Here is an 18893-nt window from a genome sequence, read left to right as displayed (position 1 = left end):
CCTGAGGAGGTAACCTTTTCACTCAGAGTTGGTGTATGGAACGAGCTGCCAGAGGAGGTAGTAGCGGCAGGTGCTATAAAAAACATTTGGAGAGGTGCATGGAGAGGAAAGGTTTACAAGTAAAAAAGGTCGTGAATTAAGTCGGGAAAGTCAGACAGGCCCTAAACTCAGTTAAAAACAGAGTAGGTAGAAATGAACCAATGGGCTCGGCCTCTGTAAGAAGGATTTGATAGGCGCTAATGAAGACAAAATCTATCGTCGCAACACTGAGGGCCATTCCACCCACGGAGTCAGTACAATTCCTTTAGCCCCATCGTTCTCCCTGTAACCTCTCTTTCTTATGCTCCCCCTTAAATTTCTAACCTACACCGGGGACAATGTATGGTGGCCAATTAACTTACCGACCTGCACATCTTTGGCACGAGAGGACCCTGAGGATATCGACAAGGTCACAGAGGAACATGCAAACGCCACATAGACAGGTAAGGATTGAACCAGGGTCGCTGGAGTTGCAAGGCCGCAGCTCTTGTTGCAGTGCCACAGCGACACTCTGTAAAATGTGTGAAACGTCTGCTGAGACTGAACCCCAGTTAACATACGGGTTCAGTTTAGTTTAGAGATACAACGTGGAAACAGGCCCTTCAGCCCAACGAGTCGGCACCGACCAGCGATCCTCATACACTAACACTATCCTACACACAAGGGACAATTTACAATTTTCCCGAAGCCAGTTAGCCTACAAACCTGTACATCTTTGGGGTGTGTGAGGAATTTGGAGCACCTGGAGAAAACCGACGCGGATCATGGGGAGAATGTACAAACTCGGTACGAACAGCACCCCTGGTTAGGATCGAACCCAGGCCTCTGGCTCTGTAAGGCATCAACTCTGCCGCTGCGCCACTGCGCCGCCCTTAGCGTATGTACAAATTAATGAAACCTTTTCTGTACTCTGATTCATTACTCACTCTGTTGGATTTAGATATGGTTTGACATCTCAGAGAAAGCAGAAATAAAAGAAAAAGAAAAGGTTCACATGTTATAACATTGTACAAGAGCAAGAAATATAATTAGGCTTTGATTGGAGGGGGGCACTGCTGATTATTAGAGGGGGTCTGCCTGGATAGCACCCAAAACAAAAGTTTACAGCTTCAGTATTTCTAGTTTCCATCAGTGTTATAGTAGTCTAACAGAATAGAATATTAACAGGGGGATGATAACTAATCCAACTTGACCACCTAGTCGCACAGGATGAATATTAACGAAGAGATGCATCAATCTATTGGTTTTACCCCCAAGCAGTTTAGCAGATATCACCTTCACTGAAACAGTAAATGCAGGACATTAATCAGCTGTGTTGGCATGGTAATGGACTCTGCTGGTTTCATTCTCAAGACGTCTAGTGCTAATGATGGAAGAAGGTACTCTCCGACACATAGGAAATTAATTCCCAACCAAAATAACTTGTCATGTAATTAAAATGTACCTGCTGAAAAAACACTGATGTTCTAGAGACAAAGAATTTGATTGCTTTCAGTGTCGCAGTTGCACTTCTGAAAGGAATGGTAACTCTTGTTATTTTGAGATAGAGAGAGAGATGGACACACCTCTCCATTGGCAGAGTGAGGGCACGCACAAACTGGATAAATAGGACCTTATATTTCTCTTGGGTGGCTTACAACCTAACAGCAGTTGAATTCTGCAATTTCAGGTGAAGCAATCACCTGAATATATATATATATATATAATTGCGCCTCCTCTCTCTCTCCTCCTATCTCCCCTCTCTCTCCTCCTATCTCCTCTCTCTCTCCCCATCTCTCTCTTTCCTTTCTCTCTCCTCCTCGCTCTCTCTCCTCACTCTCTCTCTCTCTCCTCTCTCTCCTCTCTCTCCCTCTCTCTCTCACCCCTCTCTCCTCTCCTCCTATCTCTCTTCTCCCATCTCTCTCCTCTCCCCCCTTCCCAGTCTCTCCCCTCTTCCCATTCTCTCCCCATCCCCTTCTATCCAGGTCATCTCAAGCAGACTTTTATTCCCATTTCACCAGTCACATCCCCCAGCTCATTTCCATTCCTCCACCTCCTGCTGCTTATCACCTACCCCGACCACCCCAATGGTCCCATATCATCCTCAACCTACGAGCCCTCCCTCTGGTTCTACATTTCATCCCTCATCCTCCTCATCAGATTCCACCATTTGCAACCTTTTGTCTTCTCCACTTCCCACCTCCAGCCTCGTCATTCTCTCCACTCTTCTCTCCACCACCTGACTCATCAACACCTCCTTACCTGGATCCACTAATCACTTGCCAGCTCTCGCCCCACCTATCCCCATGCAGTTTATACCGGCTATCTCCCCTCGACTCCACTCTTGAGGAAAGGTCCTTCAGCAAACACTGCCTGACCTATCGAGTCCCTCCAGTAGTTCATGTTTTGTGCAGGAAATTGTACATCAGCTTGGTTAATGTTTGCTGTGGAGAAACTGTTGGATTTTACAGGCAGGACAGACAGTGTGACAGAGCACTCGGGGAAATTGCCGCTGCAGTTCGCGTACCGCCACAACAGATCAACGGTGGATGCGATCTCGCTGGCCCTCCACTCCGCACTGGACCACTTGGACAATAAAAACTCATATGTCAGGCTGTTATTCATTGATTACAGCTCAGCATTTAACACAATCATCCCCTCCAAACTGGTTACCAAACTCGCAGAACTGGGTCTCTGCGCATCCCTCTGCAACTGGATCCTCGACTTCCTCGTCCACAGACCACAGTCTGTTCGTATTGGTGGAAATGTGTCAGCCTCAATAACAATCAGCACGGGAGCACCTCAAGGCTGCGTGCTCAGCCCCCTGCTGTACTCACTCTATACCCATGACTGCGTAGCGAACCACAGTGCGAACTCCACCATCAAGTTCGCTGACGACACCACTATTGTGGGGCGTATCACTGATGGGGATGAGTCAGAGTACAGAAGAGAGATCGAGCAACTGTCCATATGGTGCCAGCGCAATAACCTGGCCCTCAACACCAGCAAAACCAAGGAACTGATTGTGGACTTTGGAAGGAGTAGGAGGGGGACCCACAGCCCCATTTATATCAACGGGTCGATGGTTGAAAGGGTCAAGAACTTCAAATTCCTGGGCGTGCACATCTCTGAAGATCTTTCCTGGTCCGAGAACACTAATGCAATTATCAAAAAAGCTCATCAGCGCCTCTACTTCCTGAGAAGATTACGGAGAGTCGGATTGTCAAGGAAGACTCTCTCTAACTTCTACAGGTGCACAGTCGAGAGCATACTGACCGGTTGCATCGTGGCTTGGTTCGGCAATTTGAACGCCCTGGAGAGGAAAAGACTACAAAAAGTAGTAAACACTGCCCAGTCCATCATCGGCTCTGACCTTCCTTCCATCGAGGGGATTTATCGTAGTCGCTGCCTCAAAAAGGCTGGCAGTATCATCAAAGACCCACACCATCCTGGCCACGCACTCATCTCCCTGCTACCTTCTGGTAGAAGGTACAGGAGCCTGAAGACTGCAACAACCAGGTTCAGGAATAGCTACTTCCCCTCAGCCATCAGGCTATTAAACCTGGCTCGGACAAAACTCTGATTATTAGCAACCACTTTCTGTTATTTGCACTACCAGTTTATTTATTCATGTGTGTATATATTTATATCATGGTATATGGACACATTTATCTGTTTTGTAGTAAATGCCTACTATTTTCTGTGTGCTTAAGCAAAGCAAGAATTTCATTGTCCTATACAGGGACACATGACAATAAACTCACTTGAACTTGAACTTGATTAGAGAGAATCAACATGCGTTTAACACCTTGGGATATTTCAGTGTGTTCCATAGCCACTAAAGTGCATGCAATACAATTACTTTTGTGCCATAGAAAACCCAGCAAGATCCCACTAATAACAGCTAAATAATAACTAGGTAACCTGCTATTGGTGATGTTTCCAACATCAAAGCGATCTATAGGAGGTGATGCCTCAACAAGGTAGCCAGCATCATCAAGGGCCCACCCCATCCTGGCCTCACCACCCGCTCATTTCACTTGTACCATAGAAGATATAGGAGTCTGACAACCGTGATCACTCCGTGCAAGAGTAACTTCTTCCCACAACCATTACCACAAAACACTAACTAAACTATGAACTACGGACAGTCTCTGGTTGCACTAAGGACTTTGGGATTTTTGAACTAGTATTGGAGTTATTAATCTCATGCATTTTTTTGTTTTTTAAATGTTATCTATGAATATTGTGTTTACAGGCTTGTTGTGCTGTTGCAAGTAAGAATGTCATTGTTCTGTTGTCAGTACATGTGACAATTAAACACTCTTTACTCTTGCTCTCTTGTTCGAGGGATGATGTTTAATCTTGATTGGATCAGCCAACAAGAAAGACACCCGTTCTTCTTCAAATTAATGCCAATCAACCTTTTCTGACCACCTTTGAGAAGTAGGTGTGACCTCGATCTGAAAGATGGCACTTGTAACTGGGCAACGTTCCCCTAGTGATAGACTGGGACTGTCAGCTCAGCTTTCTCTGAAATCGCAGACCCACGGGGATTAGTCTTCAAGTACATGATCTTGCATGATCACAATTGCCCAAACGGCCTGCTTCTGTGCCAAAACTTTTCTAAGGCTCTGTGATTTTGCTGGCTCTATAAAGGGGCTATATTGATTCAGCTGCCCAATATTAATTTCTGTGCATGTTGGAGATTAATATACGAGGGGTCACTGTTGAACCTTTAGCATCTTGAGTGGATTCAGGTACTTCAGTAAATAAGGGAGGCTGTGTTGGAGGGGCCGGAGTGGTAGCTAAAAGTAGACGCATCTACGCTGCTATTAATTGCCAGCAATCTCTGTAAGCAACTTGCCCTGGTCTTCCTTTTGATTGAAAAACACAGCATAAAAACAGCGCCTTCGGCCCACCGTCCACGGCAGGTACTGACCACCTGTTTACACAAATTCTGTGCCATCCCTACTTCCGCATCCATTCCCTACACAATATGGGCTATTATCAGAGGCCAATTAACCTACAAACCCACAAGTCTTTGGGACATGGGAGGAAACCCAGGCAGTTACAAGGAGAACATGCAAACTCCACACAGGCAGCACCCAAGTTCAAGATTGAACACAGGTCTCTAGGGCTGTGACGCAGCAGCTCTTCCAGCTACACCTTTTGGCTTCTAATTTCTCCACCTTCAGAAGAAATCAATAAGGTCAAACATCATTGACTGATGCATTCATTGATGAATGTCTAGTAAGGGGAGTCAGGGGTAATGGGGAGAAGGCAGGAGAATGGGATTAGTAAGGAGAGATAGATGAGCCTTGATTGAATGGAGGAGTAGATTTGATGGGCCGAATGGCCTAATTCGGCTCCTATTCCTTATGACCTTAAGGGGGTTAACAGCTCAAGCAGCAAACCTTTTTGTTTAGCCCAGTGGAACGGTGGGAGAAGATACACTCACCCATCAATGATAGTTCAACCTTGTCGCTCCATGTTTCAAACTGGTGTCCTTTCACGTTGCTGGTGGTGCCGCACTCGTAGGCGACACTTTGTTTCTCTGCTAGGCCGTGAAGAGTGAGGTTCTGAAGGCTACTGTTGTGACTGCTGGACTGCAGGAGTAATTTATCCTTCCTCCATCTGTACTGAATGTCCTGTTGGATGACGGGCACGGTGCAGAACAAGTGAACCGGCTGACCAAACACAAGGGCAGCTACTGGAGGGTCCACAACAACCACAGGTTTGGGGGGAGGCTCTGGCAAGAAAAGGCAAAAAGCATCCGTACAATTGGTAAGAAAATTCCCCCATGGCCTCAGAATAAAAAGCTTAGCTTTAGAAAGAAGATGAGGAGGATTTTTTTTCGTCAAAGGATGGTGAATCTGTGGAATTCAGTGCCACAGATGGCTGCGGAGGCCATCATTTTGTATTTTTAAGGTGGAGATTGATAGATACTCGATTAGTAAGGGTGTCAAGAGTTACAGGGAGAAGGCACGAGAAGGAAATATAAATCAGCCATGATTGAATGGCGGAGTACACATGATGGGCTGAATGGCCCAATTCTGCCTCTATAACTTATGAACTAATGAACTTATTATGAAAACCAAATAGTTGGGCTGTTCAATTTGTGTTGACCAACCCGATGCAATATTTTATTTTAGACTTGAGACCTTAGAGATACAGCAGGGAAACAAGTCATTTGGCTCACTGAGTCTGTGCCGACCAGCGATCACTCCATACACCAACACTATCCTACACACTAGGGACAATTTACAAACGTTTTAACCAAAGCCAATAAACCTACAAACCTGTACGTCTTTAGCGTGTGGGAGCACCCGGTGAAAACCCACATGGTCGCAGGAAGAATGGTGAAAACCCACATGGTTGCAGGGAGAATGGTGAAAACCCACATGGTCGCAGGGAGAATGGTGAAAACCCACATGGTCGCAGGGAGAATGGTGAAAACCCACATGGTCGCAGGGAGAATGGTGAAAACCCACATGGTCGCAGGGAGAATGGTGAAAACCCACATGGTCACAGGAAGAACAGTGAAAACCCACATGGTCGCAGGAAGAATGGTGAAAACCCACATGGTCGCAGGAAGAATGGTGAAAACCCACATGGTCGCAGGGAGAATGGTGAAAACCCACATGGTCGCAGGAAGAATGGTGAAAACCCACATGGTCGCAGGAAGAATGGTGAAAACCCACATGGTCACAGGGAGAATGGACAAACTCCGTACAGACAGCACCCGTAGTCAGGATTGGACCCGGGTCTCTGGCGCAGTGAGGCAGCAACTCTACCGCTGCGCCACCGTGCCGCCCTTGATGAGGTAACAAGGACAGTTGAGGAAGCAATGGTAGCAACCAGGAGAGAGCTTTAAGTTGTCAAGACTGGAGATAGCAAAGTCAAGGTTGAGGGATTACACAGCAGGTAATTTTATACAGGAATGGGGAGCTGGAGAGAGTGCACAGAAGATTTATGGGGGTTGCCAGAATATGAGGGGTTTTGCTATAATGCGAGGTTGGGCGGGCTTGGACTTGATTCCTTGTAGCGCAGGAGGCTGAGGGGTAATCTTACCAAGGTGTATAAGATTATGAGGGGAATAAATAGGGTGAATACACAGTCTTTTACCCAGAGAAGAGGAATCAAGAACGAAAGGACATAGGTTCAAGGTTAGAGGGGAAAAATTTAACAGGAATCCATAGGGCAACTTTTTCCATAAGATGGTGGAGGAGATATGGAACAAACGGCCAGAGGGGGTTGTTGAGGCAGGTACTATAACATTGAAAATAATTTGAAAGGAGACATGCATGGGAAAGGTTGAGAGGGATATGGGCCAAACAAAGGCAGGTGGGGTTAGTGTCAATGAGGCTTCTTGGACAGTGTGGGCATGTTGGGCCGCAGTGCCTGTTTCCTTTATGACTCTATGTATTACAGAGGTTGGAAATATGCACCATATTTGGGCACGATAACATCACTAACATAATAGAAGCTAAATTATTTTGATAGGTCTTACCTGCTACAATGATTTCAACTAGATTACTTCGTTCCTTCAGCTTCTTCCCATTGGCAGTGTTGAGTGCCGCGCAATGATAAAGTCCACCGTCCCTGGCTTTTGTGCTTTCAATGGAATAGTTCATCCCCATCTCCATCTTCCGGACTGTTCGGATGTCTGTCGGCTTGTGTTTGTACCAATAGTATTCAATGGGGAGAGATCCATTAGCAGCTTGACAATGCAAATGGAAAGGGTCTCCCAAAAGAACCACAAGTGGCCCAGGCTCCTCAGTCACCACCGGTTTGGAAACTGGAACTTCAAGGACAGAACTACGAATTAGAAAAGTGTTGTTATTATCAGAGTAAAGGGCCTGTCCCACTTACGTGTCCTTGGCACGTAAATTACGCGACCTCGTGGTCGCGTTGAACCGAGATGGTCCCGCAAAGGACGGGCGCGATTACATGCGTACGCACAATCACCTGGAGCGCGTGACGTAATTTGAAGATGGACACAAAGCTGGAGTAATTCAGCGGGATCGGCAGCATCTCTGGAGAGAAGCAATGGGCGACGTTTGGTGTCGAGACTCTTCTTCAGTCTGAAAAGAAGTGTCTTGACCCAAAACATCATCCATTCCTTCTCTCCAGAGATGCTGCCAGTCCCGCTGAGTTACTCCAGCATTTTGTGTCTACCTTCAATTTTCTTGGCCCCGCTCTGGGAGTAGAAGTGGGGGCGGATCCGGACCGCAACGGCCGTGAGCCCCAGGCCAAGTTCAGCGATCGTTTGCCTGCTTCTGCTGCTGTTGGAGGTGAGACGTTGCATCGTGCCAGGGTCTTTGGGCCTGTCCCACTTTGGCTGTCAGTTCCGCGACAGGCCGTTGGCGCGCGAAGATTTAGTTCACTACAATAATTTCGGAGCCCCGCGCGATGTCGCGCACAACTCCATACCCCTCCGCTCTTCTAAGTGGGACCGGCCCCGCGCGGCCATACGATGCCCGTGCGCCTCAATACGACCACGAGGTCGCATAATTTGCATGCCAAGGACACGTAAGTGGGACAGGCCCTTAAGACACAAAGTGCTGGAGTAACTCAGCGGGTCAGGCAGCATCTCTGGAGATCATGGGTGGGCGTGCTGGTTACAAGTCGGGACCCTTCTTCAGACTGATTGTAGGTGGGTGGGGAGAGGAAGCTGGGAGAGAGGAGGGGACAGGACAAAGCCTGTCAGGTAATAGGTTGATACAGGCAAGGAGTATTTTGTGATAGGCAGACAGTTGGAGAAAGGACAGTTGAAAGGACAGAAGGTGAGGAAATGATTGAAGAGTTGCAATTTATGAAGTTAGAGAACGGAATGTAGGTGGAAGGGGAACGGCAGGGGATAAATAGGGGCACAGGGGAGAGAGGGGGAGAAAGGAGCTGTATGGGGGGTGAAGAGAGAGGGGGATGTAGTTAGCTCTCTTTCCCTTCCCTACAATCAATGTGAAGAACGATCCCAACCCGATCTATGTTTTGCAGAGATGCCCCCTGACTTGCTGAGTTACTCCAGTACTTGGTGTCTTTTTTGTAACCCAGCATCTGCAGTTCCTTATTTCATCATTATCAGAGACCAGTATTCTCCAGTCACTTGCAAAATGGTGTTCCTGAGTCAGTATTGTTCAGCTGTTACCAAAGAGGAAGAAAAAAGATTTATATTTGTATAGCAGCTTTGAAAAGCACCCCGAGGAAACCCACGTGGACACAGGGAGAACGTGCAAACTCCACACTGGCGGCACCTGTGGTCAGGATCGAACCCAAATCTCTGGCGAGGTGAAGCAGCAGCTCTACCAGCTGTGCCACCATGCCGCCCTTGTTGCAACGTGGGAGATATATCAGCCAATTTTCACAGCAAACACCCAGGAACAGCAACCTGATGGTGACCTGATAATTGATTTTAATGGCTGATTGTAGGTTGTTTGATGTTGACTATTGGCTGGGACATGGAGTGGATCCTTCCTGGTTTTCTTCAAAGTAGCAGTATAGGATCTTCTGCAGCCACCTAAGACACTGCGTTTGGCCTTGGCATAATATCTCATTTGTAAGGTAGCATCTCTGTGCAGCTTTCTGTCAGTACTTCAAGAGAATGTAAGTCCTGAATTTTGCATTCTAGTTGAATCCACTGGACTCAGTGGGCCGATGGGCCTGTTTCCAAACTGCATCTCTAAACTAAACTAAAATAATCTGTTCTTATATCTTTTTTTTTTGTGCAGTGTTCATTTGTTTCTTTGATACGCTCCAATAATGCTCTTCAAAGGGTGGAACTTTGGTGCAGCGCTCCCCTTCCACCTACATTCCGTTCTCTAACTTCATAACCTCACAGCGCCAGAGACTCGGGTTTGATCCTGATTAAGCGTGCTGTCTCTATGGAGTTTGTACCTTCTCCCTGTGACCATGTGGACTTTCTCCGTTCTCCGGTAGTATTCCCCCACATCCAAAGACGTGCAGATTATTAGGTTCATTTGCTTCTGCAAATTGCCCCCTTAGTGTGTAGGATGTGAGACTGGGATAACATAGAACTAGTGTACAGGTCATTGTTGCTTGGTGTGGCCCCGGAGGAGCTGTATTCCATGCTGTATCTTTAAACTAACGTTAACGAAAGACACTCGTTCCACTTGTAAACTCAATTTTTCCCATCTCCAGTCTAACAAGCTCCATCATTTCAAAGATCTTGATCCTTGGACTCCTCCGTTGTAGGGTGTAACCCAACAGTGTCCTAAGGAGGTGTCACCATTCTGCTCTAGGTCTTGTTCTTCCAGCTTAATTACCATGGAAATTTTGATTAGCTTTTTGAGTTCCAGTGTTAGAATAAGGACGTTAAAACTCCTGGCCTGACCTGATTTCAATGCAGCTGAAAGCATTTGACCCAGCAGCCTATTCTGCCTGAGTTACCACTGTTTCTCGATTCATATCTGCCAGGTAGAGAATTTTACTGAAGATTGCAGCTAATTTTGGCACCAATTAAAACCTGATTAATCAGCTATCATGCTGTTTGAATCTTTCTTTGGCACATTCAGTTAATGGAGTATCACTTCAATGCCTTTTAAAATTCATAATTTAACATCTTACTGCAATCATTAGTTTAAAAAAAAGTTTGAAATATATGATGAAACTGATAAAAAATATTGAGACTTTTATGTCAAATCCCACTGGCATTGTTAGTTCTTGGACCTGGGGCATCATGCCAGGCTCCCTCACATCAAGGCACCATTGTGGAATTCCATGCCTGGGATTTGGGGCAACTATGTCCTAATGTCAAAATGGTTCAGATCGTTGGAGACACAAGGAACTGCAGATCCAGGAATCTGGAGCAAAACACCAAACACTGGAGGAATTCAGTGGATTAGTCAATTATAACTCTGAAGATGGATCCCGACCTGAAACAGCGCCTATCCAGGTTTTCCAAAGATGCTCCTTGACCTGCTGAGTTACTCCAGCATTTTCTGTCTTTCTTTGGTATAAACCAATATCTGCAGTTCACTGTTATTACATTATAGCACAAATTATAGCAACATTTAAAAGACATTTGGACGGGTACATTGAAAGGAAAGGGTATGAAGGATATGGGCTAAACGCAGGCAGGAGGGACTAGTGTGCATCGGGCATCTTGGTTGGCACGGGGAAGTCGGGACAAAAGGCCTGTTTCCGTGCTGTATGACTGACTATTTTTGACAGCAGTAGTACTACTACCATTTTATAGTCTTGGAGCACATGTTTCATTTAGCCTTTGGGTTGGTCTGCCCTGGCAGGGTTAGTATGTTAGTACTCTAGTATGCTAGCGCACCCCCAGAAGTGAGGACAGCACAGAGCTGGTCAGGGGGGGGGGGCAGAAGAACAACTCCAGGACTGTTTGGAGTCTGTAGACTGGGCAATGTTCAAGGACTCGGCAACGGACTTGAACGAATATGCCACAGTCGTTACAGACTTCATAAAGAAATGTGTGGAGGATTGCATCCCTACAAAAACCTTCCGAGTGTTTCCCAATCAGAAACCTTGGATGAACTTTGAGATCCGCACTCTCCTGAAGTCCAGACACAGGGCATTCACCTCCGATGATACAGTGGCCTACATGAAGACCAGATACGACCTTGGTAAGGCCATCAAAAAGGCCAAAAGGGACTTCTGCTCCAAACTGGAGGACGAGACAGATGTTCGGCAGCTGTGGCAGGGTCTGAATGCAATCACCTCCTACAAGGCAAAACCAGGAGGCAGCTCGAATGCCGGTGTAACATCACTCCCTGACGAGCTCAATGCGTTTTACGCACGCTTTGACAGGGAGAATACTGATGTGCCTTCCCAATCCCCCATTCGCTGTGATGGCATTTCAGTCTCAGTCACAGAGGCCGATGTCAGGAAATCCTTCAGAGGGGTGAACCCTCGAAAAGCACCTGGTCCTGATGGTATACCGGGCCGTGTTCTAAAAACCTGTGCAGACCAACTGGCGGGAGTTTTTACGGACATTTTCAACCTCTCACTTCTGAGGTCTGAGGTCCCCACCTGCTTTAAAAGGGCATCAATTATACCGGTGCCCAAGAAGAGTAAGGTGACATGCCTCAATGACTATCGACCAGTGGCACTAACGCCGGTGGTGATGAAGTGCTTTGAGAGGTTGATCATGGAGCAAATCAACTCCTACATCGACAAAAACCTGGACCCACTGCAGTTCGCGTACTGCCACAACAGATCAACGGTGGATGCGATCTCGCTGGCCCTCCACTCCGCACTGGACCACTTGGACAACAAAAACTCATATGTCAGGCTGTTATTCATTGATTACAGCTCGGCATTTAACACAATCATCCCCTCCAAACTGGTTACCAAACTCGCAGAACTGGGTCTCTGCGCATCCCTCTGCATCTGGATCCTCGACTTCCTCGTCCACAGACCACAGTCTGTTCGTATTGGTGGAAATGTGTCAGCCTCGATAACAATCAGCACGGGAGCACCTCAAGGCTGCGTGCTCAGCCCCCTGCTGTACTCACTCTATACCCATGACTGCGTAGCGAACCACAGTGCGAACTCCATCATCAAGTTCGCTGACGACACCACTATTGTGGGGCGTATCACTGATGGGGATGAGTCAGAGTACAGAAGAGAGATCGAGCAACTGTCCATATGGTGCCAGCGCAATAACCTGGCCCTCAACACCAGCAAAACCAAGGAACTGATTGTGGACTTTGGAAGGAGTAGGAGGGGGACCCACAGCCCCATTTATATCAACGGGTCGATGGTTGAAAGGGTCAAGAACTTCAAATTCCTGGGCGTGCACATCTCTGAAGATCTTTCCTGGTCCGAGAACACTAACGCAATTATCAAAAAAGCTCATCAGCGCCTCTACTTCCTGAGAAGATTACGGAGAGTCGGTTTGTCAAGGAAGACTCTCTCTAACTCTGATTATTAGCAACCACTTTCTGTTATTTGCACTTTACCAGATTATTTATTCATGTGTGTATATATTTATATCATGGTATATGGACACATTTATCTGTTTTGTAGTAAATGCCTACTATTTTCTGTGTGCTTAAGCAAAGCAAGAATTTCATTGTCCTATACAGGGACACATGACAATAAACTCACTTGAACTTGAACACTTGAACTTGGTATGCTAGTACTTAGAAAGATTTAATTGGAACCTAAGGGGTAACTTTTTCACACAAAGGGTGGTGGGTGGATGGAATCAGCTGCCGGAGGAAGTGGTTGAGGCAGGCGCTATCTCAACATTTAAGAAACATTTAGACAGGAACATCGATAAGACAAGTTTAGAGGAATATGGGCCAAACACAGTCAGGTGGGACTAGTGGAGATGGGGCATGTTGGTTGGTGTGGGCGAGGTGGGCTGAAGGGCCTGTTTCAACGCTGTATGACTCTATGACTTTATGACTCCCAAACAAGGAAATTCTTGGTGAGGCTTCTGGCAATGATGGTACACCCTGGAGAGTTAGTGCCCAGTTGGACAGATTCGTTCCGCCCTGACATGGTTGGTGACTTGTCAGAATTAGCGCTCTATTGCCAGGGTTTGTACGTCCTTAAGAAGGTTAGCATTGTGAGGTAGGATTAATACTCCTCTTGCAGAGTAACATTTCCTGGCAGGGTTAGTAGCAAGAGCTAGTTATTGACTTCAGGAAACAAGGTGGTGTATATGGGCTCAATCAGCATCAATGGTGCCAAATTGGAGATGGTCGAGAGCTTCACGTTCCTAGGCGTAAATATTACCCACAATATGTCCTGGACCAACCACATTGAAGTTATGGCCAAGAAAGCACACAAACGCCTTGACTTTGTCAGAAGACTAAGGAACCCTTACCAACTTCTACAGATGCACCATAGAAAATATCCTATTGGGATGCATAACAACGGTTTGGCAACAGCTCTGCCCAGCTCTGCGCAAGAAATTGCAGAGAGTTGTGGATGAAGCCCAGCCTATCACACAAACCTCCCCACCATTGACTCCAATTATACAAGAAAAGAAACCATTTTCGATTATTATCATAGCTAGGCACTAATTTCCTACTTGAGCATTGGTGTCCCATCGACTAAGGGACTATTGGAAATCCTGGTGTTGCCACTTTACTATGTTGGCAAAGTAGTTCTGGTGATCTTTCCAAAGACATGGACCACTGATCTGGGCACATTAGTTCAACTTCCGTCATGACAAGTGGAGAATTTAAATTCAATGAATTAAGATCAAAGCTGTAAATAGAATCTGGTAACAGCAATGCATTTTGTAGGAAATCCACAGTTCTTACCCTATCTGATCTATATGTAGCTGCAGCAATTCTGTTGACATTTGACTACCTTTGGAAATTGTCTAGCAGATTACAAGGTCTCAAGGGAATTATGGAGGCATATTGAACATTGCTCTGCCTGCAAAGCCCAAAACCAATGACTGATTAAAAAAAATAATCACTACCCGGCAATCAGCATGCCTTGAATTATGATGTGCAATCAATGCAGCCTTATATCGAACATCTTTCATGACCTCAAGATATTCTGAAGCAATTTACAGCAGATGAAAAAGTTTTGAAGTTACATTATCTAAATATTTGGCGGCATTTCCAATTAGTATACAGGTGAGAAATATGATTACTGCTTAAATATTTATCAACATTAGCATTTTTTGTGCATCATATACTTGTTACAAGTATTTTGCAAATAACCAGTTCTCGCTGATTAATTTGGATACGCCCATTATATTTTTAACTCTCTTGTATTTAATTTTGGCCAAACTGATAGCAAATGAATCATTCAGATTTTGCACTCTGAAGCAGTGAACAAATGCTAGTAATGACAGCTCAGTTCCTCTACAGTTCCAAAGTGGCATTTTAAATTAGTTCCTTCATTCCCCATCCTTTCAGAACACAATCACAGAATCCATGTCTGTCAATGGTGAACCCATATCGGTCTCGATCTTGCCGGGGACTTGAGTCAGATTGGTTGTATGTCTCGTCACACGTGGGTCTGACAGAGAGAGAGATGATCCTTATCCCATTTAGAGCCAGATCTCAGGAGGGAGGATGCTTTAAGCAGAGAATTCTGGCACACTGTGCACGTAAATGCTAATTTACACTATTATTCCTTTCTGTTTTTCTGCAAGAATTGAAGAGCTATTTGCATGTGTCGACTGACAAGCGACAGCGAGGGAAGCAGATAGGATTGTTATACTAGTTACTGAGAGCACCTTCTATCAAGGGAACCAGAATCATTATACAATGTTTTCTTTCCAATGCATACTGCATACAGATCTTTTGTCATTTAAAAAAAATACATGAGCCTCCATCCCACCGTTCCCTAGCACAGCAACTGTACGGACTTTAATCTCGCTATCTTCCTCACCACAGTGAGATTAAGTGCTCCTAACTCTCTGTATCTGCCAGCCTCATACCAATGACTGTACATACTCTGATCTCCCTATATTCCCCACTACAGTGACTGTAAAAGATTATATCTTCCTTTTCTCTCTCTTCCCGCAACACAGGGACTGTGGGCTTCAACCACCACTCACAGCAGCACGTTCCAGGTACTCACCACCCTCAGTGCAAAAAATGTATCCTTCACATCTCCTTTAAAATTGTTCCTCTCACCTTAATGCAATGCCCTCTAGTATTTGATTTTTCCATCCCGAGAAAAAGATTCTGACTGTCTACCCTATCTATGCCTCTCATCATTTTATATACTTCTATCAGGTCTGCCCGCAACTTCTAGCATTCCAGAGAAAACAATCTAAGCCTGTCCAGCCGCTCCTTGTAGCTAATGTTGTAATTATTGCTTGATTTCCTATTTAAGAATATTTAGGAATATTTATAATAAATAAACTGTTTCTTTTTTTGCTCCTGATTCCAGCATCTGCAATCGCTTGTGGCTTAAACTTCATGGAAGTTTCCTTCAACTTTGAAATACAAATTATGCTTTTATTTCTATGTCACATGATCAAAATCTTCTCTGAGCCTGTTTGTGTAGCTGCAAAATGAAAGAGTCAATTCAAAGTTGTGAGTATTCACTACCCCTGTTATCAATGTTTCCATCATTGGGGTAAGTACCTTCAACACGTGATATGCGAGCAAGGCCTCTGATAGTACCACAGTAACCCACAGCTTCTACCACCTACCAATGGGTGGCACAGCGGTAGAGATGTCTTACAGCGCCAGTCCTGGGTTCAATCCTGACGACAGGTGCTGTCTGTATGGAGTTTCTACGTTCTCCCTGTGACCGCGTGGGTTTTCTCCGGGTGCTCCGGTTCGCTTCCACATTCCAAAGACGTGCAGGTTAATTTGTAGGTTAATTGGCTTCTGTAAATTGCCCTAATGTGCAGCATGCGAAAGTGGAGTAACATGAAACAAGTGTGCGGGTGATCAATGGTTGGCATGGGCTGTGGGCGCATGGGGATAGCATCATCTACGTTCCCCTTCAAGTTGCACTGTTCCTACAGGAAGAATATTGTTGTCCTTTCATCATCATTGGTTGATGGCCTGAATAAGTAGTTCCTTTACTAAATAGCACATTCCCCACAGGGACAGCACTGATTCAAGATGTCAAGTTCACCACTACTTTCTTATGAATAATTAGGGATGAGTAATTAATTCAAATCCTGAAAGTGAACAAAAAACTACGTTCCTTCTAAATTCTCAGAGGTTGTGAATCTTAAAAACAGATTAATGTTAAAATCAGAGTAACCATATGCTTAGCTGATGTGAGTAATCAAAGTGTCACAATAAGAAATTCTCTTCTGAATTTGAGGTAAACTGACAGTAAAATTCCATGACCCCAGCTTCGATGAATAAAACAAGGAATTTTCTTGGTTGCACTAACAGGGGATCATTTGGTAAATTTATTAACTGGAGGTGTTTCAGCCTAATTTGTTCCATCCAGTTTTGCCTCTGACATGAACTTACCAAGCAACTGTGTATCGCCTTTATTACCAGATGGAAGTGTGAATGTATGGATGAATAATGGATGAACTCACTGGAAAAATGGCAACGTTTATGATTTACAAACAAAATTAACCAAAATTCCTTAATGACATAAAGAAACTGTCAGAAGGTGAAAAGAAACGTTGAAAGCTCACAGTAACTTCATTTACGTCTCAATTAAAGAAGAGACGGGTCGTGTAAAATTGTATGCTTATTTACCTTCCTCAAGATCGAGAAAAATATCTTTATGGAGGCTCCTCTTCTTCGTCATCCCTTTATAATGCCAAATAACCTCACATCGGTAATAAGTGCTGTCGTTATTTACCAAGTCACTGATCAGTAAAGACATGTTGGACTGGAATAAAGGATTCAGCCTGACCCGACCAGCATACTCCTTTGCTGTTATGTTGATGTGAGCACCGTCGGTATAAACCAGTATCTCCCTCGGTTGGTACTTATGCCAGCTAATGTTAACTATCTCGAGTAGATTTTCATTGAATCCAGTCATTTCACATGGGAGAAGAACAGACCTTCCTTTCACTCCTTTGATCTCAGTGGTGCTGTCTAACTTCAGGCGACAGTCACCTATATAAAAAACACAGATAGAGAACAGATATGTTGTGCTGCAGCCAAAAAAATCACATCAATGCCTTTTCTTCCTCATTACACTAAGGAAATCCAGCATGCCTCCAATTAGTCTTACTATTTGCTACAGATGCACCATAGAAAGCATTCTATTGAGACATATCACAGCTTGGTATAGCAACTTGCCCGAAACAGCAAGAAATTGCAAAGTTGTGGACACAGCCCAGTCCATCACACAAACCAGCTTCCCCCCAGTCGACTCCATCTACACTTCATGCTGCCTTGGGAAAACAGCTAACCTAATCAAGGCCCATCACACCTCAGTCATTCCCTCTGCTCCCCTCTCTTATCATACTGAAGATATAAGAACTTGAAGGCATATACTACCAGATTCAGGAACAGCTTCTTTCCTGTTTTTTGTCATGAGTGATAAACAAAAATAGGGCAAGGAGACTGAAAGGACTCCTCTGATCTTCTAAATCCTACATACTAGGGGGAATTTACAAAAGCCAATAAAATGTGGGAATGTGGGATGAAACCGGAGCATTGGAATTAGAAAAAGCCCTAATGGTTACAGGGAGAATGTGCAAATTCCGTAGGGTTAGCACCCATGGTCAGGATCGAACGCCGGGTCTCTGGTGCTGTAAGGCAGCAACTCTACCGCTGTGCCACCATGCCGCACCAATTCATTATGTCTATTCTCTGTAAGACCCAGCACCTAATCACATCCCACTTCAACTATTCTTTCTCAAATGCTTACCGATTTATCTCTATGGGTTATTTAGACTTTCCTTCCAACATTATTTATGGGAGAGGTTTTCATATACTAATTATATACTATATTAAAAAAATTCCCCAGAGTTGCTCAGTGGCCTTTTGATGAGCATTTTATATGCTCTTCTGATTAATTTATCAACAGATAGCATTTTTCTCTCAAGATTTCATGGAAGTCATCCATATAGTTAAAAACCTCCATTGGATCTCCTCTTAACCTGTTCTTCTAGTCAAAAATCAAGACAGCTTTATTGTCATATAGCCCAGAACGGAACAATGAAACTCTTACTCGCTGCAACATAACAGATATGTAAGCAAATTACTCTGTAAAACCCATACTAAATAACAAAAAAATGTTCAGTCCATATATAGATATATACGTAAATATATATATTCTGTACATATACACGTGTATATTTATCTGTCTATTAATATATATACAACACATTTGTATATATAAATAATATATATATATTTATTTAAAATATTGATAATAAATATATATATTAATGCTTTATATATATATATGTATGTATATAATTTAAACAAATAATGGACAGACAAATAAATAAATAGACAATAGTAGTGCAA

At 44.5% G+C, this 18893-nt stretch overlaps 1 protein-coding gene across 2 annotated transcripts in view; it reads right to left on the bottom strand.

Annotated features, from left to right (window-relative positions):
- The window catches only part of LOC116981191 (Fc receptor-like protein 5), a 37156-nt gene that overhangs the window by 13169 nt on the left and 5094 nt on the right, over positions 1-18893 (bottom strand). For both annotated transcript variants that reach the window (XM_033034015.1, XM_033034014.1), the window contains exons 2-4: positions 17163-17528; positions 7532-7825; positions 5480-5770 (exon numbers count right to left, since the gene is read on the bottom strand). In XM_033034015.1, coding sequence (XP_032889906.1) covers positions 5480-5770; positions 7532-7825; positions 17163-17528 — 951 coding nt within the window. The remainder of the gene's footprint in view (positions 1-5479; positions 5771-7531; positions 7826-17162; positions 17529-18893) is intronic.

Source organism: Amblyraja radiata, chromosome 15 (assembly GCF_010909765.2).
Source record: "Amblyraja radiata isolate CabotCenter1 chromosome 15, sAmbRad1.1.pri, whole genome shotgun sequence".
Lineage (NCBI taxonomy): Eukaryota > Metazoa > Chordata > Chondrichthyes > Rajiformes > Rajidae > Amblyraja > Amblyraja radiata.
The sequence above is the reverse complement of the archived record's forward strand: the minus strand, read 5'-3'. Positions and strand labels throughout refer to the sequence as shown.